Raw genomic sequence first — 22,641 nt, forward strand, 5'->3', positions numbered from 1 at the left:
CTGGATCCTTTTTCTGTCAGTCAGTGTCTGTTACAAAAGGGAATCTTGTCTAAACAATGTCTCACTCTCACACACACACACTTCCTGTCTGTGTGGAATCTTGCCTAGTCCTCATGACATGGCTGTTGTTGGTCTCGTTAAAGCCTTGAGGACTGGTTTGGTCATGATGGACACTGGGGGGGGGGGGGTTGAGCGTCACAGTCCCCTATTCCAATCATAACGGTGCAGGGTTCTGGCTCCACTGCAACTCCCAAGCACCAAGGTGTCATCTTACACACACACACACACCATAGGCCCTTATAGGTTGAGGATAAACAAGTTAGGGAAAGTTACGATTCCATGCGGAAGCTTTTGAAAATAAACAGATTCATGGGACCAGCGCTGTGCTAAATAGCATATCTGGTGCCTTAGTTTAGAATGTGTCCTTATTTATGCAAAGATTTCTGGGATATTAGAACCCTCATGACTTAACCTTGGTTATCTTCAACCTAACATAGGACCAGGAAGTTATTTTTTATTTATAATCATTTTTTCTATTTTTATTGCAACAGTAACAATGTTACACATCAATACAAATCAAATTGAATTAGAATCAAATGCCTCGAATACAACAGGTGTAGTGAAACCTTACAGTGAAATGCTTACTTACGAGCCCCTAACCAACAATGCAGTTAAAAGAAATACAGATAAGAAATAAAAGTAACAAGTAATTAAAGACAGGGACATTATTGTGAATACAATGAAAAAACGGAAATAATAAAACACTAGGCAAATGCAACAATAAGTAGATACGATTGGTAGTTAATGAAGTAATTTTTGGTGATTATAATTCACTATATTGCTATGGAAGTGACTAACCCATGCTGTGGTCAAAAGTGACAACCTTTTATCTTCCTTGTCCAGTTATCCCAAAAGTTAAAGAAACTCCTTTTCAAATATTTCCTTCCATCTACCCTGTTAATGATTTCTTACACAAAAAATTCAATTTTGACAAAATGCCTTGTGTTTTTTGTTCCTCTGATTCAGAATCTGTAGAGCATTTTTTGTTCATGTCACCATTCTAGTAAACTATGGATTGAAATCCATGAATGGTTGTCTATAAAATCTCCAGAATTACCTACGTTTACCTTTGATGATGTTAAATTGCATTATGCTTATCCTTGTAATTCCGATCATAACTATTTTATTAACATTATTATTCTCTTGGACAAATATTATGTTCACAAATGTAAATGAGGTGGAAAAATTCCTATTTTTTTTTTCATTGAACTGTTACAATTTTATAAATCCCTCAAACTTGGGAAACTTAAAAAGTTGGAAAAATTATTTGAAGTCATGTCTGTTAATGTTTCCTTGTCACATATTAAAGACCAGGAAGTTAACAGATGTCAAGGAAACAAAGCCTATCTACTTCTGTATCACCTACTCTGTCAGCGAACATTTTTGACCTAATGTTTCAATATTATTTGGATCCCGTTTTATCCATTATTGATTAATAAACACATGGGTGACAAACAACAATAATTTTGTCTGTCCAAATGTACCTAAACTCTCCCATCGACAATTTGTTCTTGATCTACTAAATGTTTTTGCATATTCGATGTTGGTGACAATTAGGCCTAAAGGAAGGAATGTCATACATTTCGACAAGGAATGTCATACATTTCAAACAAAGATTGGAGGCACAGACAGGGTAGTTTTCCTTCACACTAGTAACCTGTTCTGCATAGGGGAGTGACAAGGAGGAGACAATTCACTACTGTTATCTCCAATGAGAGAGAGCGACCTGCACGCAGTTTTGTTCAGCGACGTGCATAGGCGTGTTCGACAGTAGCATACGAGTTTCAGCCTGCACCCGTAATCAAAAGAGACGCCGATTCTCGTCGGAACAGGTGAGTTTTTTGTTGTTGTAACTTTTGGTGATATATTCATATGTAATTTACCATGTAAGTCTACCAAATTACATTTTTTTTCTTGGATTTTCAATCATGTGGTGTATTTTTTTTTAATGCTGGTCTGTGAATTTTGGATAAATGTTTATTTTATCACAAAGCTGGAGACCTTTGCGGACATGATTGAAGTTGACCTGTATCATGTACATATTTTATTCTGTAGAATTACATTTTAAAACGTCCCTCGACTGTGTTGATATTTGGGGCGTTTGCTATACACGCAGATAATTCTTTCCTACGATTTACAAACTGAGGTGTAAAAAAAACACACACAAAAAAGGCACTTTTGCCCCCTCATTCATCTGGTTATTTTCATCACTTAACAGGTTATTTTCATCCCCCCCCCCAAACATTCAAAAATATCAGGGAAATTCATTCTAAGTATAGCCTATAGTATACAACTATTGTATAACGGCACCCAACTCCAGCCTGTTATAATACCAAACAATTCTGTAGGTCAGGATTATCCCTTGATCATGACTCTGTTATTACATTACACACAAATCATTGGACAAAAGCATTTTCTGTAAAGGGCCCCGGACGCTCAATCTAAACATTAACACGCGGCACTTGCAGTACGGTTTTGGAACCATAAGAACCTTTCATAGCAGCAATACATTATTTTCGAAAGACAAAAGGTTAAATTGATACACATCTTGCTTGGGTTAGTGTTTCTGTTTCCACACCGCCATATTTCCATGTTACAGCGCTTGTTTACGGAAAACGGATGAAAGACAGAGTGGACTACCTGTGCTAATTACATATCTGCGTCTCTGAACACCTGTGTGTAAACGGAAGACGGATGCCACAAACGTGTTGTCACTGAAAATCACTTTCGCTTGCAACTGCGTTAAAACCAATTAGAACAATGTACATTAAGTGTCTATTTCGCATTTATTTTGATTTGCTATGAAAGTATAGGGATTTATGTTTCTATAACTGTACCGCAATTGAGAATCGATTCACGTTTAGATCGAGTATTATTGGGCTGCCAGAGCCAATTTGCCTCTAAAACAGGACACGTAATGTCCTTGGACTATACGGAGTAACGTTAGGCTCCTTTAGTCTATTGGATTAGTTTCTGGAAAGAAAGACAACATGTGGAGAACATGCTATTGCTGCTGTGCTCTTCACCTCTATTAGGCTGCAGAAGGGCCTACTATGCGGTTAAATGTTTGCTTAGTCAGTAAATTTGTTCCAAATGGCGCCCTGTTCCCTACATAGTGCACTACTTTTGGCCAGATTCCTAGAACCGGGATCTATAGTGGTGCGCACTATAGAGATTAGAGTGCCATTTAGGAGATGTGCAGTTTGTGTAGTCAGTAGTAGCAGCAGGACACATTTGGAAAGGCCACCTCCCTTCAAGTCATGTTCAAGTGTTTGTACTACATCCCAGGGTTTAGCAGATTCTTCTTTAGGAAAAGGTTAAAGATAATATTTGGGGTGTTCTGATCTCGATATAAAAAAAAATAAACTTCAAAAAAAGTAATGTACTGTTAAACCACATTTTCTTTGGAAATTAACGGTAACATACTGTACCTAATTTACAGGTAACTGGCTTCCAATAACCGGAAAAACAACAGGATTCTTTTTTACAGTGTACTGTTTTTGTTGTGGTTGCTAACGTGATTTTTATTTTGTTTTTTAATTAGTGCAGCAGCGACTGGATAAAGTGAAGAGTTGAGACTTAGGAGGACCAGAGGATGCCCAGTATGCCCTCTCACAACAAACGCACCTCTCCTTCCTACCATCCCGGAAGCAGACGGTAAGTCCTCCCTCTCTCATCCCACACAACTCCTCACCCATCTATCTACACTCATCCTATGTCCTCATCCCATCTCACTCTTCTCCCACCTCACCTCATCATACCCTTCCCTCTACATTAATATACTCAACCCACCTGTCGTTCTCCTCCATCAGATCATTCATACCACCCTACTCTTCCACCCCAGCTTATCATCACCTACAACCTACCCAACTTTGCAAGTTAATAGGAGTAATACATTCTATGTCCACCCCTCTAACATCTCCTCCCCTCCTCCTCTTCTTCTCTGTCCTCTCCTTCCAACTCCCCCCCCCCTCCCTTTTTTTCCAGCCATGAACACAGGCACAAGCATAGCGAGCATGTCTCCAACCCAGCCTACTCTTTCTACCCAGACGAGGAGCTCCTCCACTTCTACCGTTGGACCTCTCCTCCAGGGGTGATGAAGATCATCTCCATCATCATCATCATCATGTGCGTAGCGATCTTCGCCTGCGTGGCGTCTACGCTCGCCTGGGACTACGACATGAGCACGATGGGAATGGGCGGCGGCATCGGCGCTGGGCTGGGCATCGGAGGTGGAGGATATGGTGGGAGCTATGGCAGTAGTTACGGCGGTGGCTCCTCCTATGGCAGCGGTATCGGTGGAGGCTCGTCCTATGGCGGAGGTAGCTACGGAAGTGGGACAGAGACTGACCCCCTGGCGGGGAAGGGCTTCATCATTGCCATAGCAGCCATCACCTTCATCGCCGTGCTCATCATCTTCATACTAGTGGTGTCGCGGCAGAACGCGTCTCGCTCGCCAAAGTTCTACCTGGGGGCCATCATCGTGTCTGCCATCTTGGCGATACTAATGATCATCGCTACTATAGTCTACCTGGTGGCAGTGAACCCCACAGCCCAGTCCTCAGGGTCTGTCTACTACAACCAGATAATACAGCTGTGTTCCCAGTACCAGAATCAGAACCAAGCCCAGGGCATCTTCATCAACCAGTACCTCTACCATTACTGCGTGGTGGAACCTCAGGAGGTAGGTAGCATCTTCATCAACCAGTACCTCTGCCATTACTGCGTGGTGGAATCTCAGCAAGGGGTCATTAAGTGCTGCATCTCTGCTAGCCTATGGGATAACACGTCTCAAAGTAAGCAGCTTGATTACACCACGTTCTTGCCCTTTCCTCACCAGTCTCAAGCTGGATTCCATTTTATCACTAGTCTACAGTCACGTACATTTTTCGCCCTCAGTGCACAATTCAATACAATTTGTATATTTCTTGGTACATATTACAATGAGTTAAAATAGCAGATTTCCTCCTCCTTCACCCTGGTGCATTATCCCTCTTCCTGTGTGGAACATGCTAACCCACTGACCCTCCTCTCTGTCCCGGGTCATAGCCATCTTGTTTACAATGTCTCTCGCCCCTTCTCTCTTTAGGTCATAGCCATCATCCTGGGAGTCTTGGTATTTGTGGGTCTGATCATCCTGCTGGTGTTTGCTGTGAAGACGCGTCAGAAGATCAGACGCTGGGGCCCAGACAGAATCCTCTGGGAGGAGACCAAGGTTATCAGCAACAGCCTGCGCACACACACCATCGGAGAGTGGGTGAGTGTGTGTGTGTGTTTCCAGATAGGGGATGTTTACAGAGGTGTGTGTGTGTGTGTGTGTGTGTGTGTGTGTGTGTGTGTGTGTGTGTGTGTGTGTGTGTGTGTGTGTGTGTGTGTGCGCTGTTAAAACAAGGACAGGTCCATGTAATCTGTGATGATTTGATGTACATAAAACATTTAACTACCTCCATGGTTACCAGGGAAACTGCATTCTACTAGTGTACATCCACGGCTAATTGTGTGTGTGACAACATGACAAACGTTCAACGGAATTAACTCTCACAGTGACAGTATAGAGTAATGGAACACTACAGTGCCTTCAGAGAGTATTCACACCCCTTTACTTTTTCCACATTTTGTTGTGTTACAGCCTGAATTTACAATGGGTTCAATTGTGATTTTGTGTCACTGGCCTACACACAATACCCCATAATGTCAAAAGTGGAATCATGGTTTAGCAAATTAATTAAATTAAAAAGCAAAAATGTATTGAGTTATTAAGTATTTAACCCCTTTGTTATGGCAAGCCTAAATACGTTCTTGAGTACAAATGTGCTTAACCAGTCCCATAATAAGTTGCATGGACACACTCTGTTTTCAATAATCGTGTTTAACATTATTTATGAATGACTGCCTCATTTCTGTACCCCCACACATACAATTACCTGAAAGGTCCCTCAGTCGAGCAGTGAATTTCAAACACAGATTCAACCACAAAGACCAGGGAGGTTTTCCAATGCCTCACAAAGAAGGGCACCTATTGGTAGATGGGTAAAAAAAGAAAGGAAAAAAAGCTGACATTAAATAACCCTTTGAGCATGGTGAAGTTATTACACTTTGGATGGTGTATCAATACAGCCAGTCAGAACAAAGATACAGGCGTCCTTCCTAACTCAGTTGCCGGACAGCAAGGAAACCACTCAGGGATTTCACAATGAGGCCAATGGTGACTATAAAACAGTTAGTTTAATGGCTTTGATGGGAGAACTGAGGATGGATCAACAACATTGTAGTTATTCCACAAAACTAACCTAAATGGCGGAGTGAAAAGGAGGAAGCCTGTACAGAATACAAATACTCCAAAACATGCATCCTGTTTTCATGAGGCACTAAAGTATAACTGCAAAAAATGTGGCAAAGAAATTATCACAATGTACTGAATGCAAAGCATTATGTTTGGGGCAAATCCAACACATCACTGAGTACCACTATTCATATTTGGTGGTGGCTGCATCATGTTATGGGTATGCTAGTCATCGGCAAGGACTATGGCGTTTTTTATGATAAAATAAACGGAATAGAGCTAAGCACAGGCATAATCCTAGAGGAAAATCTGGTTGTCTGCTTTCCAACAGACACTGGGAGACAAGTTCACCTTTTAGCAGGACAATAACCTAAAACACAAGGCCAAATATACACTGGAGTTGGTTACCAAGACGACTTTGAATGTTCCTGAGTGGCCTAGTTACAGCTTTGACTTAAATCTGCTTGAAAATCTATGGCACGACTTGAAAGTGGCTGTCTAGCAATGATCAATAACCAACTTGAAAGAGCTTCTAGAATTTTCAAAAGAATAATATGCAAATATTGTACAATCCAGGTGTGCAAATCTCTTAGACTTTTCCAAAAAGACACTGAGCTGTAATCGCTGCCAAAGGTGATTCTAACATGTATTGACTCAGGGGGTTGAATACTTATGTAATCAAGCGATAATATTGTTTTATTTTTCATCAATATTTTACAAATGTTATTTTTCTTCCACTTTGACATTAGAGTATTTTGTATAGGTCGTTGACAACAAAATTAATATTCAATCCATTTTAATCCCACCTTTGTAACACAACAGAATGTGGAAAAAGTCCAGGTGTATGAATACTTTCTGATGGCACTGTATCTGTGCTACAGGGCCAGTGTTCAAAGCGTTTTGGGAGAAGTAGTCGAGTGCTGATCTGGGCTCAGGTCCCCATCCCCCCCGTCCGTCCGTGTGTGTTTATCTAAGCAGACAGTCACAGCAGAAGCATATCTTTCACCACAGGTGCTTAAGGATAGATTTAGTGGATAGGTGCAGAGGGAGGTGAGGGGAGTTTCATGTCCAGTTTCTGGGAGTGGCTTCCCAAGGCACTAGTCTCATTTTTAGTGATGTCTTGCTATGTCATGGTAAAGATTTGGTTGTTAAAGAGTGACTGCCCCTAAAAAGCAACTTCTCGTTTTGAAAATGAACTATGTTGCATCAATATGAGTCAGTTATTTTCCACTCCCTATATATATAGCCATGTTATTTTTATTAATTATTCACCGTTTCTATTTATTCCTTGTCACAACATAATTTAAAAAAATCTTATCTTTAACTCTGCATTGTTGGAAAATGACCCATAAGTAAGCATTTCACTGTAGGTCTACACCTGTTGTCAATGAAGCATGTGACACATACAGTTTCATATGAAACATTGATTCTAGTGTAAATAGGATCATTTTGGTCGTGAAGTAAGTCAGGGATTTGCGTGATGATGGGGAAACAATGGTATGTCACAGAATGAAGGGTACCGCAACAGTTGTCAGTGGGTTGGGTTTATTTCAATCATTCCCACATGCCCACAGCTGGCAGCACCCAAGTAATCATCAATTCGGAGCGATCGTAAATGCCCCATGGTCAATTTGGTTTGGCATTCGATATCCGTATGGGGCTAGTTGGGGACCATCAGTAAATTTACACAATGAACATGGGATAATATTTTTAAAAGGTTAATAGCAAAACATTTCAATGACTTAACGTCAAACCAACTTTAATGAGACAACTAAAAGATGTGCAACAAGAAAATATTGTCCCGTTTACATTTGTTCTTTATTGACGGTCCCGAACTATCCCCAGAGATGAGCTATACAAAGTCAAAACAACTTGGCCACGGTCGCAAACCAGCCAGCTGAATCTAATTGGCTAAATGATTTGGCTAACTCTTCCCAACTGCGAACACACATAAGAGACACCCACATCAAGCTACACCCCGAACCCAACTCAAGTTTGAATTCAATCATGGCAGCTAGCATTTCTTAATGAATCAAATCTAAAAACAAGGCCTAATCAGGAAGTGCAGTCGCCCTCTAAAATAACATTCTAAAGGAAAGGTGCTTTCATGTTTCAAAATGGACAAAGCATTGTTTTTATTAAAACTGGAAACTTGACAGACATGCGTTGCGCATATTTAATGTTTCGACTGTGATTGGCTATAAGCTGTTGTCCTGTGGTTTCGTCCCGTCTCTGGTTATGATAGTATCTGTGGTGTTTGGGCTGTGGAGGATGGAGTGAGAAGTGGAGAAACCGGTCAGTCCTGAGTGGGAGCGCTCAGACTGCCACACCATTTTACCTCACAGCGACAACAATAATGGTACACTATCTGTGCTACAGGGCCAGTGTTCAAAGCGTTTTGGGAGAAGTAGTCGAGTGCTGATCTGGGCTCAGGTCCCCATCCCCCCGTTCGTCCGTGTGTGTTAATCTAACCAGACAGTCACAGCAGAAGCATAGCTTTCACCACAGTTACTTTAGGACAGATGAAGTGTATAGGTGTGTGTTGTGTCAGGTGTAGAGGGAGGTGGGGAGAGTTTCATGTCCAGTTTCTGGGAGTAGCCTCCCATGGCATTAATCTCATTTGTAGCAATGTCATGGTGAAGAATTGGTTCTTAAAATAGCATTCTGATCATGTAGTACAAGGAGCAGTTGTGATTGGCTATGAGTTGTTGTCCTAGTGTTCCTCCCTGTCTCGCGTTGTGATCATATCATCTGTGTTATTTAGGCTGTGAAGGACGGAGGGGGAAGTGGAGGAACTGGTCGGTCCCGGATGAGAGTGCTCAGTCAACCACACTATTTACCTTGCAGCGACAACCACACCTCTGAGTAATATGTGAGAGGGGGGAACATTAAGGCAACCTCCAGGCAACCATATAAACAAAACCACTTCAGTCAGCAACCCTAAAGTTACTCGATTCACAAAGATTCAGATTCAATGTGTTATTGGATTCACAAAGATTCAGATTCAATGTGTTGTTGGATTCACAAAGATTCAGATTCAATGTGTTGTTGGATTCACACAGATTCAGATTCAATGTGTTATTGGATTCACAAAGATTCAGATTCAATGTGTTATTGGATTCACAAAGATTCAGATTCAATGTGTTATTGGATTCACAAAGATTCAGATTCAATGTGTTGTTGGATTCACAAAGATTCAGATTCAATGTGTTATTGGATTCACAAAGATTTAGATTCAATGTGTTGTTGGATTCACAAAGATTAAGATTCAATGCGTTGTTGGATTCACAAAGATTCAGATTCAATGCGTTGTTGGATTCACAAAGATTCAGATTCAATGTGTTATTGGATTCACAAAGATTTAGATTCAATGCGTTGTTGGATTCACAAAAGATTCAGATTCAATGTGTTATTGCCATATCAACTTAATCAACTTGGTGCAGCTATAAAACTAGGCAAACTGCACATACATGGGCTACAGCCATACCCGGTAGCCTAGGCATAAAGTTCACATGAGACACTGTTCAACACCATGCCATATCTGTTTAATGAAGACAATCTGGTACTGTAGTTGTCAGGCCATCGACGTTGAACTAAAGACTGGTTTGGTTGGATCAGAAGTCTGCTCGCAAAGGTTTCTTCAGTCGACAAGTCGGTTCATCATTAACATGACGTGCTTTAAAGGCATTGCCTGAAATTATGAGTAGAAGATGTTTATTCAGGAATTTCATAAACATAATGTTTACATTGATGATTTGCGTAATGTTTTCTGGTAATTGTGTTTATACCTCTGTTCCTGGATGCAGTCCACCAAACTGTAGGATTTGATGTCTTCTTACCAACCTGTGGTGTATTATTTAAACACATGCTGTGTGAAGGTTTTACATTAGTGGCTGTTTGTTACCCTCTGTCTCAGTATGATGCCTGACTCTTGACCTCCTCCTGTATTGAATTCAATTGAATAAACTTTATTGATCCCTGTCTCTTCCTGTAGGTGAATAACGTGTCTGGTCAGCCGGACACTCTGGTGAATGAATACAACGACAAGGTGGGGGGCTCCAGGAACTTCCTGGACCAGCTGCCAGACCACAGACCTCTGTATCTGCCTGGGTAAGGTCACCTACACACTGAGATTTTCGCAGTGTCAAAAAACTGAGCCAGAGAAATGTATTTCAATGAGAACCTGAAGTTGGTGAGGGGTGACCCCATGGGTATGAGCTGGAACAATGCTCTGTTGCACATTTTAATTAATTGAACTTTTTTAAAGAATCTGTGGTCAGCTAATCCTAACCATAAACTTTAGTTGGGAAAGACCCAAAGCTGACCTTGCCTGTCCACAGGCATCTTCATCATTCTCACTCAGGACAAGAACCATTTTGTTTCCTTTGGCGAAAGTTAAAGGGCTATGTTTGTTTTGGGTTGTTTCACCCGCATGTTTTCACCTGGCAAAGAGAAAGTATTTCCTGAACACAAAGAAGTGTTACTCAAGACATTATTTTGGCAAGGGAAGGCCATTAAGCTATTTGTTATAATATGCTTAGATAAATGGAGAAGCACGTCAAATCACCTTTTTCCACCATCAATGGTGGTCTGTCACACCAATATACTCGGTGTATTTACCACGCCAAATGAACTCATGACATAGTCATGAATTAGTTGTTCCATTTGTCACGTTAGAACTAAGAAATCAGAAAGTATATTTCCTGGTTGAATGCTGGGGCTTTTTATGCACTTACCAGAAGTTGGTAGAATGTTGGGAATGTGTTCTTCGGCTCAATCTTGTTGCTGAATGATTTGAGGTTTTGTGTGACGCCGTCATCCTGACCTCACTCGATCAGGACGAGCTTGTTTCAGAGAAAAACAAACACTTCTGTTATGAGAAGACAGATTCTAGTGCTGCTAGTTTACAATCCTCTAATACACAGTTTTACTGATTCCATTTAACTGGAGTTTATTAGAATAATTGTGATGATATTTAGGTTATATGCAAAAAGGTGTATTATTTAATAAGTACATTTTTTTTCAGGAGCTCAGACATAACAAGCTCGTTGGGCGGACTGAAGAGCAAGCTGAGGGACTACGACACTGGTGCAGAATCGGGAGGAGAGGATCTGGACGAGATCGACTTTAACACGTGAGTGGAGGGACGACTGGTGGAATGAAAGTTGCCTGCTTTCAGATCTGTTTTGTAAAGTATAGCCAAATCCTAAACAGTTTGCCATACTTAAAAGATCTGGGATCTGGCTAGAATGACAGTAGTATCAGGGTCTGTACTTAACAAACAGATCTGGGATCAGGCTAGAATGACAGTAGAATCAGGGTCTGAACGAGATCCTAATAAACTGCATCAGTTCAAGTAGGTTGTAGCATTATTATAGATGTGGGATAGGAGTAATAATATATTCCCCAAATAGGTGTATAGTAGACATGGGCAGGAAATAATTGTATTTTTGTACTTTATTAGAATGTACTAACTTTTTAAATACTCATAGTCAAATATTTATATGGAGTTTGAACGAAAAGGCAACTAGTTTCGTTGATATTTAAATACAGGTCTCAGACGAGAGGCTAACACGACCAAGAGGGTTGAGAAAGACTGTCAGAGGACAGAAACAGGAAGTCGGGCATCTATAAGTGGGGTTAAAAGAACAGTAAAAAAGCCACTCTCTCTCTCCGAGGCACCGTTGTCTGCCAAAGCGAATGGAAAAGAAAAGAATGTTCACTTTATTGCAAAGTAACCACATTTCCTGGCTCAGTACGGGAGATTAAAGTTATGCTTGATAAAGTTCTATATAATATACGGTGCCTTCAGAAATTATTCATACCCTTTTACTTTTTGTCGTGTTACAGCCTGAATTCAAAATGGATTAAATATGTTTTTTCTCTCCTCATCTACATAAAATACACCATAATGACGAAGTGGAAACATGTTTTTAGAAATGTTAGCAAATCTATTAAATTAAATACATAGCTAATTTACATAAGTATTCAGTCCCCTGAGTCAATGGGGCTCCTGAGTGGCGCAGCGGTCTAAGACACTGCATCTCAGTGCTAGAGGCGTCACTGCAGTCCCTGGTTTGAATCCAGGCTGCATCACATCCAGCTGTGATTGGGAGTCCCGTAGGGCGGCGCACAATTGGCCCAGCGTTGCCTGAGTTTGGCCGGGGTATGCCGTCATTGTAAATAAGAATGTGTTCTTAACTGACTTGCCTAGTTAAATAAAAAAAATGATCGTATTTTAATATATACAAGTTAATATTTATTTGATGAACCAAAAACTACAACAGTTTGTTGAATTAGTGTAAATGTATGACTATTATAGCCGATGGTTCGGAGGGCTCTCAGATATGAATTTTAATGAGGGACATGGAATCACAGTAGACCACTTTTACAGTTTCAAAATGACCAACAAATGTATGTTCACAATGAGCGAGACATAAGATAATACAGTAACACTTCAAATCAAGTTCTTACACACGTGTAGTAACTTTGATCATTACAATAGCTTTGGTTGTTTCGTAGGACTTTGTAAATTGCTTTTTAATTGCATAACGATGGAGTTCTTACATGTGGAATAAGGAACGTTAGCTCAAACTCTCAGCTCATTGATATGCAATTACCAAAGTATCATGTAACAACATGCTAATAAATACACAGGCACAAGGGCAGTTTAATGTTAAGTGTTATTGAGAATGCTAACAGTAACAAAATATAGCTATTAAGTGTCGAAAGGAAAATAAATATCCAAAAACTGCCTTCTCGAATCAACTACAGCCAAGGTAGTTGGAAAATCATGTTATTTTTTTAAAAAAATTGAGTAAACTATCCCTTTAAATATGGTATACGGAGTGTTTGAAACAAGAACACGTGCCCTCTGATGGACAAAGATGTTCGAAGTTGTTTTTGCTAAGCATCCAACTGTTTGCAAATGGCTTTGAATTACTCTGCAGTATTTTCAGCTATCAACAAAATGTATTGCAGCTTTCAACCTTTTTCAGTGGCATGTTGAAAGAGTCATACAGTAGTTGAGCATCACAACTTATTTATACTTCTCTGTACAGAATATAATTGTTTAATTGGTTTGACTTGATTATGGACTGTCAGGAGAATGGCTATTTTACAGAATGTTCAGCTCAAATTAACTTTAATTCCAAAACGCTATATTGTATATCAATTTTCAGAATTTCTGGTAAATTCGCTTTTATTGTTTAAATAACTTAGAGATTGGTGTGTGTTTGTGCCATTTCTAATCATGGAATGGGGTTGTTCAATGACAGACATGTATTTGTTTGAAATATATCACTTGATGGTTTCATTTCAGAGAGACAATCATGTTGTTGCAAAACCTTATATATCCACCTCACTCTCAGAAACACGTAGTACTGCTATGTTTTACACTCAAATGTAACTAACTATTAAAAAAATAAAATAAAGAACTGTATGAATGATTCATTTGTGACATCAATATTGTAAAAAAAATTATCAATATAGTAATGAGATCTGTATGTTAAATATTTACATTTGACATTTTATTCTCTTATCCAGCGCGACTTAGAGTTAGTGCATTCATCTTAAAATAATGTAGCTCAGTGAGACAACCACAGATCAGTCAAATCCACAGGATACAAACATTCCATTTCAGCTAAACAACGGATATATAGCGTTTTTGCAACAACCAATTTTAATACACATCTAAAAATCTATCAATTAAAAATCAGAACAGCAATATTTAACACAAACATAAGCAATCATTTCTGATGAAAAAAATGAAATTGGTGTGTGTATATAGCATTTTGGAACAAAACTTCTAATAGGATGGATTTATTGAAATAGTATGTACTATTCAGGGTAATTACTATTAGTTGAAGGCAGCCAATCAAATAGTTTCAGAAAAGTAGACACTTCCCAAGATCTGTATTAAAATATACTTTTTAAGAAGTTGCTTTCTTTGATCTGTATTCAAATAGTTTACAAAAATAGTTCATTTCTGAGCTCTGTATTGAAGTAGAATTAAAAAGTCATAATTTTTGTGGATCTGTATTCAAATAGTTGTAGTAACCTCAAGTTACAATTTGTTCCCCTGGAAAAAGTTACTTTCCACAAAGCAGAGTTAAAAATGGTTGTCCTAGGTCTGTAGGTAATACTAGACTTGTCCCAGGTCTGTAGTTAAAACTAGACTTGTCCCAGGTCTGGTGTATAGAAGTTTTGGAAGGGGATTATAGAGGTATTTGTGGGTAGAAAGTCAAAGACATCAACTTGAGTTTCCATCCATCAAAGATAACTAGGGGAAGGGGTATATATATATATTATATATATATATATATATATATATATATATATATATATATATATATATATATATATATATATATATATATATATATATATATATATATATATACTGCTCAAAAAAATAAAGGGAACACATAAACAACACAATGTAACTTCAAGTCAATCACACTTCTGTGAAATCAAACTGTCCACTTAGGAAGCAACACTGATTGACAATAAATGTCACATGCTGTTGTGCAAATGGAATAGACAACAGGTGGAAATTATAGGCAATTAGCAAGACACCCCCAATAAAGGAGTGGTTCGGCAGGTGGTGACCACAGACCACTTCTCAGTTCTTATGCTTCCTGGCTGATGTTTTGGTCACTTTTGAATGCTGGCGGTGCTTTCACTCTAGTGGTAGCATGAGACGGAGTCTACAACCCACACAAGTGGCTCAGGTAGTGCAGCTCATCCAGGATGGCACATCAATGCGAGCTGTGGCAAGAAGGTTTGCTGTGTCTGTCAGCGTAGTGTCCAGAGCATGGAGGCGCTACCAGGAGACAGGCCAGTACATCAGGAGACGTGGAGGAGGCCGTAGGAGGGCAACAACCCAGCAGCAGGACCGCTACCTCCGCCTTTGTGCAAGGAGGAGCAGGAGGAGCACTGCCAGAGCCCTGCAAAATGACCTCCAGCAGGCCACAAATGTGCATGTGTCTGCTCAAACGGTCAGAAACAGACTCCATGAGGGTGGTATGAGGGCCCGACGTCCACAGGTGGGGGTTGTGCTTACAGCCCACACCGTGCAGGACGTTTGACATTTGCCAGAGAACACCAAGATTGGCAAATTCGCCACTGGCGCACTGTGCTCTTCACAGATGAAGCAGGTTCACACTGAGTACATGTGACAGAGTCTGGAGACGCCGTGGAGAACGTTCTGCTGCCTGCAACATCCTCCAGCATGACCGGTTTGGCGGTGGGTCAGTCATGGTGTGGGGTGGCATTTCTTTGGGGGGCCGCACAGCCCCCCATGTGCTCGCCAGAGGTAGCCTGACTGACATTAGGTACCGAGATGAGATCCTCAGACCCTTTGTGAGACCATATGCTGGTGCGGTTGACCCTGGGTTCCTCCTAATGCAAGACAATGCTAGACCTCATGTGGCTGGGGTGTGTCAGCAGTTCCTGCAAGAGGAAGGCATTGATGCTATGGACTGGCCCGCCTGTTCCCCAGACCTGAATCCAATTGAGCACATCTGGGACATCATGTCTCGCTCCATCCACCACAGACTGTCCAGGAGTTGGCGGATGCTTTAGTCCAGGTCTGGGAGGAGATCCCTCAGGAGACCATCCGCCACCTCATCAGGAGCATGCCCAGGCGTTGTAGGGAGGTCATACAGGCACGTGGAGGCCACACACACTACTGAGACTCATTTTTACTTGTTTTAAGGACATTACGTCAAAGTTGGATCAGCCTGTAGTGTGGTTTTCCACTTTAATTTTGTGTGACTCCAAATCCAGACCTCCATGGGTTGATAAATTGGATTTCCATTGATTATTTTTGTGTGATTTTGTTGTCAGCACATTCAACTATGTAAAGAAAAAAAGTTTTTAATAAGATTATTTCATTCATTCAGATCTAGGATGTGTTATTTTAGTGTTCCCTTTATTTTTTTGAGCAGTGTGTGTGTATATATATATATACAGTGCCTTGCGAAAGTATTCGGCCCCCTTGAACTTTTCGACCTTTTGCCACATTTCAGGCTTCAAACAGAAAGATATAAAACTGTACTTTTTTGTGAAGAATCAACAACAAGTGGGACACAATCATGAAGTGGAACGAAATTTATTGGATATTTCAAACTTTTTTAACAAATAAAAAACTGAAAAATTGGGCGTGCAAAATTATTCAGCCCCTTTACTTTCAGTGCAGCAAACTCTCTCCAGAAGTTCAGTGAGGATCTCTGAATGATCCAATGTTGACCTAAATGACTAATGATGATAAATAGAATCCACCTGTGTGTAATCAAGTCTCCGTATAAATGCACCAGCTCTGTGATCCTCTCAGAGGTCCGTTTAAAGCGCAGAGAGCATCATGAAGAACAAGGAACACACCAGGCAGGTCCGAGATACTGTTGTGGAGAAGTTTAAAGCCGGATTTGGATACAAAAAGATTTCCCAAGCTTTAAACATCCCAAGGAGCACTGTGCAAGCGATAATATTGAAATGGAAGGAGTATCAGACCATTGCAAATCTACGAAGACCTGGCCGTCCCTCTAAACTTTCAGCTCATACAAGGAGAAGACTGATCAGAGATGCAGCCAAGAGGCCCATGATCACTCTGGATGAACTGCAGAGATCTACAGCTGAGTTGGGAGACTCTGTCCATAGGACAACAATCAGTCGTATACTGCACAAATCTGGCCTTTATGGAAGAGTGGCAAGAAGAAAGCCATTTCTTAAAGATATCCATAAAAAGTGTAGTTTAAAGTTTGCCACTAGCCACCTGGGAGACACACCAAACATGTGGAAGAAGGTGCTCTGGTCAGATGAAACCAAAATCGAACTTTTTGGCAACAATGCAAAACGTTATGTTTGGCGTAAAAGCAACACAGCTCATCACCCTGAACACACCATCCCCACTGTCAAACATGGTGGTGGCAGCATCATTGTTTGGGCCTGCTTTTCTTCAGCAGGGGCAGGGAAGATGGTTAAAATTGATGGGAAGATGGATGGAGCCAAATACAGGACCATTCTGGAAGAAAACCTGATGGAGTCTGCAAAAGACCTGAGACTGGGACGGAGATTTGTCTTCCAACAAGACAATGATCCAAAACATAAAGCAAAATCTACAATGGAATGGTTCACAAATAAACATATCCAGGTGTTAGAATGGCCAAGTCAAAGTCCAGACCTGAATCCAATCGAGAATCTGTGGAAAGAACTGAAAACTGCTTTTCACAAACACTCTCCATCCAACCTCACTGAGCTCGAGCTGTTTTGCAAGGAGGAATGGGCAAAAATGTCAGTCTCTCGATGTGCAAAACTGATAGAGACATACCCCAAGCGACTTACAGCTGTAATCGCAGCAAAAGGTGGCGCTACAAAGTATTAACTTAAGGGGGCTGAATAATTTTGCACTGCCAATTTTTCAGTTTTTTATTTGTTAAAAAAGTTTGAAATATCCAATAAATTTCGTTCCACTTCATAATTGTGTCCCACTTCTTGTTGATTCTTCTATAAAAAATTACAGTTTTATATCTTTATGTTTGAAGCCTGAAATGTGGCAAAAGGTCGAAAAGTTCAAGGGGGCCGAATACTTTCGCAAGGCACTGTATATATATATATATACATATGGTTCTAAAACTCTATCCATCCTGTCTCTCAGCAAGTTCTCTGCCATCATGAATGAGCAGGAGCGTCTGGACTACAAGAGGGAGTTTGACCGGGACCATCTGGAGTACAAAGAGCTGCAGGCTGAGCTGGATGACCTCAACATGGGCCTGGCTGACCTGGACAAGGAACTGGACAGACAACCAGAGGGCAGCCCACAGTTCCTGGTGAGGACTTTAGAGACACTATATAAATGTTATATTTAGTGTTCTATTTCTTTGTTCTATTAAAGTGTGTGTGAGTCAATAGCTATGTTTCTATTAACTTGTCCAGTGATTTATTTATTTTTGGACGACATTTAGAAAGTTAGAAAATAGATTAGACAATTTCCTACGAGGTGCATTTCCATGTAACCAGCTTGTGTCGATTAAAAACAGCTGGACATAATGACGTAACTCCTACAGTAACCAGGTTTCCATCCAAGAGTCCATGTCAGATTAAAAAAATGTCATGACAGGCCTGATGGAAACAGAACATTTGTCGGTAAACTTTTCAAATGTCGACAAAAGAAAATGCACTAGACAAGGTGGGAACTTTTTGTCAGTAAAATGAATTAGGTGAGAAATGTCGGTGGAAATGCTTTTATGCGCAAATGTTGATATAACCATAATATTGAAGTGAACTTGGAGTCATACGATGACGTGTGTCCTCCCACTACAACTCATCAGGAAAGCATGCAGTTTATTAGGCTACAGATGAAATCAATGATTAACTCCACAGGCTGGTGGAAGTACAAGGTGATGAGCTTGATGCTCCTTTTCAATAAATATTGAGGGTGATATATATGATATGATTATTGATATTTGGCTGCAGATCGATAAATACAAATAATCTGTCGATAATAATCTCATCATGTAGGCCATATGTGTCAAACTCATTCTACGGCGGGGCCCCGCTCCACCATTGTAATTGATTGATGAATTAAGGTCACTAATTAACTCTTTGTCTAGGTCTTAATTGAAAGGAAAAACCAGAAACCCGCAGACACTCGGCGCTCCGTGGAATGGGTTTGACACCCGATGTAGGCCCTTCACTCAACCCAAGACCTCAAAACCAGTTCCACAGCATTTTTTTCATGGTTCCCCTCTAATCAGGGACTGATTCAGACCTGGGACACTAAGTGTGTGCAATTAATTATCAGCTACAACAGAAAACCAGCAGGTTGAATACCCCTGCTCTGCTGTAGGCTATACCCACACTGTATCTGTGAGTTAAATGCGATGGAAACCTATTTAACCACAAGGTATTTTTATGTGGACTACTGTACGTCATCACGCATAGTCTTATTTGTAACAAGTCAATTTGATGGAAACATCTCTGGTGGGCAAATGCACATTTATTTTCATGCACATTTTAGAATATTTACATGGAGACCTAGCTGCTTTCAAATTTTGGTTGGGCAAATTGCGTATTAATAAGTTGTCGACAGCCTGTATGCCTTCCCACGTATTTGTTTCATGTCTCAGGTAACCCCCGCGAAAGCAAGCATGGATAGAATGCAATCATTTTGTAATATTTGCCATATTCTAATAATTCCCATGTGCCAACGTATCGCCACGTTCCGTGGTCGCCATGGTGAAACTTGCACTCCTCTATATCTGAAATAATCGGATGGTGAAACTTACCAGCCAACCAAAGAGCAAGGCGAAGCAATTCAGGAATTTTTGAAAGTCAGGACAATCTTTGGCCTGCAAAGAAACCATTTTTACAGTTAAATAAACATTTTGCAAGCAGTAGGCATTTAGAATTTAAATGTGTAGTGGAGCTTAATAGTTAAGTGATGACATCACGTGCACGGCATACCTTCAATTATTTGGCAATCATCATTTAAAAAACAGTGGTTTCCTTCATTTGTCACAAAGTTTGACAACAACAAAAAATCCACCCCATCGAACAGATACAAATGTTGTTGATCTTTCAAAAATGTCTCCTATATCTGCCGTTTCCATTACACATGTCGCAATGATTTTGCAACATTGGTTTTGTCAACGAAAAAACTTCTTCAATGGAAACCTGCCTATTAAGGTGACATGATATCCTTAACACAATTTCAAAGAAACCTCTAAAAATCTGAATCGTAATTTAAAAGGTAGACTCAGCATTACAAATGTCGAAAGTACTGTAGCATATCGGGCCAACTTCCACAATAAGAAAGTGTGACGCTAATTATTTTTTTTCTATCCTTAAAAACAGGATGCTATGGATAAGTACACCCGGCTGAAGAATATGAAGAAGGTATGTTCCACTACACCACTATTACCTTTTTGAGTAACATTTTGTGATAATTTGATTCAACCAAACCCAACCACAGTAGGTTTCAACGTTTTTTAAAAGTTAACCTCCACTTCTCTTCACAGTCCTCAGACTATCAGCTGAAGAAGAAGAGGTGCAAGCATCTGAAGGCCAAGCTGTCTCACATCAAGAGGAAGGTCAGCGAGTATGACCGCAGACCCTGAACCCTGACCACTAAACCCCAGTCCAGAGCAGACTCCACCCTTGTCTGCCCAGGAAACTGGCCTCAAAAGAAGGAAGACCATAATGGGAGAAGGAGCCAGAGAAGGCTTTTTTTCAATGTAAAGTCATATGAACTGTTTTTAAGAGGGAGAATTCTCTGAATGTCTAATAATGTTGTTTATTTTTTATTAAAGTTAGATTGATGTTGAGTTCCCTCCCACAGCCCCAGGATTCTACCCATAGCCGCGGGAGGTAGGGATGCTAAGAGTGCTGCCGCACCCCCTGAAAAATCCTGATGATGTGACTGTTGGTAGAGCCTTGTGCTTGCTATGCTAGGGTTCTGGGTTCGATTCCCAAAGAGTGTCTACTAAAATGGAAAAGGAATGAATAGACCATTTCAGTTTTCACATAGAAATAAGTTGCAAAGTATTTCAAGAAAATGGATAACATATCAATAAAGTTTTTTTTATATTCCACAAGTATTTTAAGATGACGTGTTTTTGTACAGATAATTATCAGACTCAAGTTACAAATGCTAGTAAACACTCAAATACATTTAGTAAATTTTTTTCTCTCACAAAAGCAGTGCACTGGGCCTGTATTAACGGACCGATATATAGACACTCCATATAGACCCCCCCCCCCCTTCACCCTCTGTCGTCGCAGCAACCCCACCCCCAAACTACTTCCAGCGGCTATGATTCTACCTCTAATATGTGACCTCTGCCGAGTCCCCAACCATTGGATGTTCCGGTTTTGGAAAGAGCCTGTGACTCGACTTCCGCTTTTGGACATGAACAAGGTGACCAGCCATCTTAACTCCTCCTCCACATTTACTGGATTGATTTAACAGTACAGAAGAGAACCTCCCCAGACAGTTATTTTTTTACTTTGATAAACAACATTATTTATGGGATCTAGTTTCAGGCGTTTATTTTAAACCTGCTACGTTAGGTTAACAGTTGGTAATGATGGTTGGTGCAAGATGCTAAAGGTTATTAGAGCGCCCACTAGGGTATAGATACATGACATGGCCAATGTTTTTTTTTTACATGTTTGTACATTTTTGTTGTTTTAACAAATGTTCTCATGGGATGGTCCTGTATCCAAATAAAATATTTTATCTATAAAAAATAAATACCCGGGTGTGACCTTATGGAATTGTACAGTTATCAGCTTTCACAAATTCATTTTGTAGTTGTCTTTTACAGACATCCGGGCACCGGATGTATAGTAAGCAAAATAAAGATGTTTAACGTTTTTCGTACCTAGATCTTATTGTGAATTTCTGAAAATGTTTTACCATTCATGTAAATTGTAATTTTCTCAGACATTTATGTCTGTTTAGTTAAAAAAATAAATGTGAGCATTGTGATGTATTGAAGATATTCATCTTCAGGTTAACCTGAGGTTAAATATTGTCCATACAGAGATGCAGGCAAGTAAGCTACTACCATAGTGATTATGTACAATGTAGGATTTATTGTGTAAATATTATTTAATAAAAATAAATACACTTTATTTGCAGCTTCAAATTGTTTTATTTTAATGAGATTTAAAAAATATATATATATATATACTGCTCAAAAAAATAAAGCGAACACTTAAACAACACAATGTAACTCCAAGTCAATCACACTTCTGTGAAATCAAACTGTCCACTTAGGAAGCAACACTGATTGACAATAAATGTCACATGCTGTTGTGCAAATGGAATAGACAACAGGTGGAAATTATAGGCAATAAGCAAGACACCCCCAATAAAGGAGTGGTTCAGCAGGTGGTGACCACAGATCACTTCTCAATTCCTATGCTTCCTGGCTGATGTTTGTCACTTTTGAATGCTGGCGGTGCTTTCACTCTAGTGGTAGCATGAGACGGAGTCTACACCCCACACAAGTGGCTCAGGTAGTGCAGCTCATCCAGGATGGCACATCAATGCGAGCTGTGGCAAGAAGGTTTGCTGTGTCTGTCAGCGTAGTGTCCAGAGCATGGAGGCGCTACCAGGAGACAGGCCAGTACATCAGGAGACGTGGAGGAGGCCGTAGGAGGGCAACAACCCAGCAGCATGACCGCTACCTCCGCCTTTGTGCAAGGAGGAGCAGGAGGAGCACTGCCAGAGCCCTGCAAAATGACCTCCAGCAGGCCACAAATGTGCATGTGTCTGCTCAAACGGTCAGAAA

At 40.3% G+C, this 22,641-nt stretch overlaps 1 protein-coding gene across 2 annotated transcripts; it reads left to right on the forward strand.

The window, feature by feature from the left end:
* Positions 1-1,686: 1,686 nt before the first annotated feature.
* Positions 1,687-21,979, forward strand: oclnb (occludin b). 2 transcript variants are annotated; one of them, XM_014143411.2, is made up of 9 exons: positions 1,687-1,892; positions 3,605-3,717; positions 4,048-4,744; positions 5,150-5,317; positions 10,338-10,453; positions 11,370-11,477; positions 18,000-18,171; positions 20,198-20,239; positions 20,362-21,979. In XM_014143411.2, the coding sequence occupies exons 2-9, from the start codon at positions 3,656-3,658 to the stop codon at positions 20,458-20,460; spliced, it is 1,464 nt and encodes a 487-aa protein (XP_013998886.1). In that variant the 5' UTR covers positions 1,687-1,892; positions 3,605-3,655; the 3' UTR covers positions 20,461-21,979. The 2 variants fall into 2 exon arrangements, with proteins under 2 accessions (XP_013998886.1, XP_013998887.1); XM_014143412.2 differs by having other exon boundaries at positions 1,744-1,892; positions 3,610-3,717.
* The last annotated feature ends 662 nt before the right edge of the window (positions 21,980-22,641 follow it).

This window comes from Salmo salar, chromosome ssa15, assembly GCF_905237065.1.
Source record: "Salmo salar chromosome ssa15, Ssal_v3.1, whole genome shotgun sequence".
NCBI lineage: Eukaryota > Metazoa > Chordata > Actinopteri > Salmoniformes > Salmonidae > Salmo > Salmo salar.

Excerpts from the sequence above, each read along its gene's own strand:
- oclnb (XM_014143411.2), top strand. The coding sequence starts at position 3,656 with ATGCCCAGTATGCCCTCTCACAACAAACGCACCTCTCCTTCCTACCAT. Across the intron at positions 4,745-5,149 it reads GCGTGGTGGAACCTCAGGAG|GTCATAGCCATCATCCTGGG; the intron begins GTAGGTAGCATC and ends TTCTCTCTTTAG. Across the intron at positions 20,240-20,361 it reads GGCTGAAGAATATGAAGAAG|TCCTCAGACTATCAGCTGAA; the intron begins GTATGTTCCACT and ends TTCTCTTCACAG.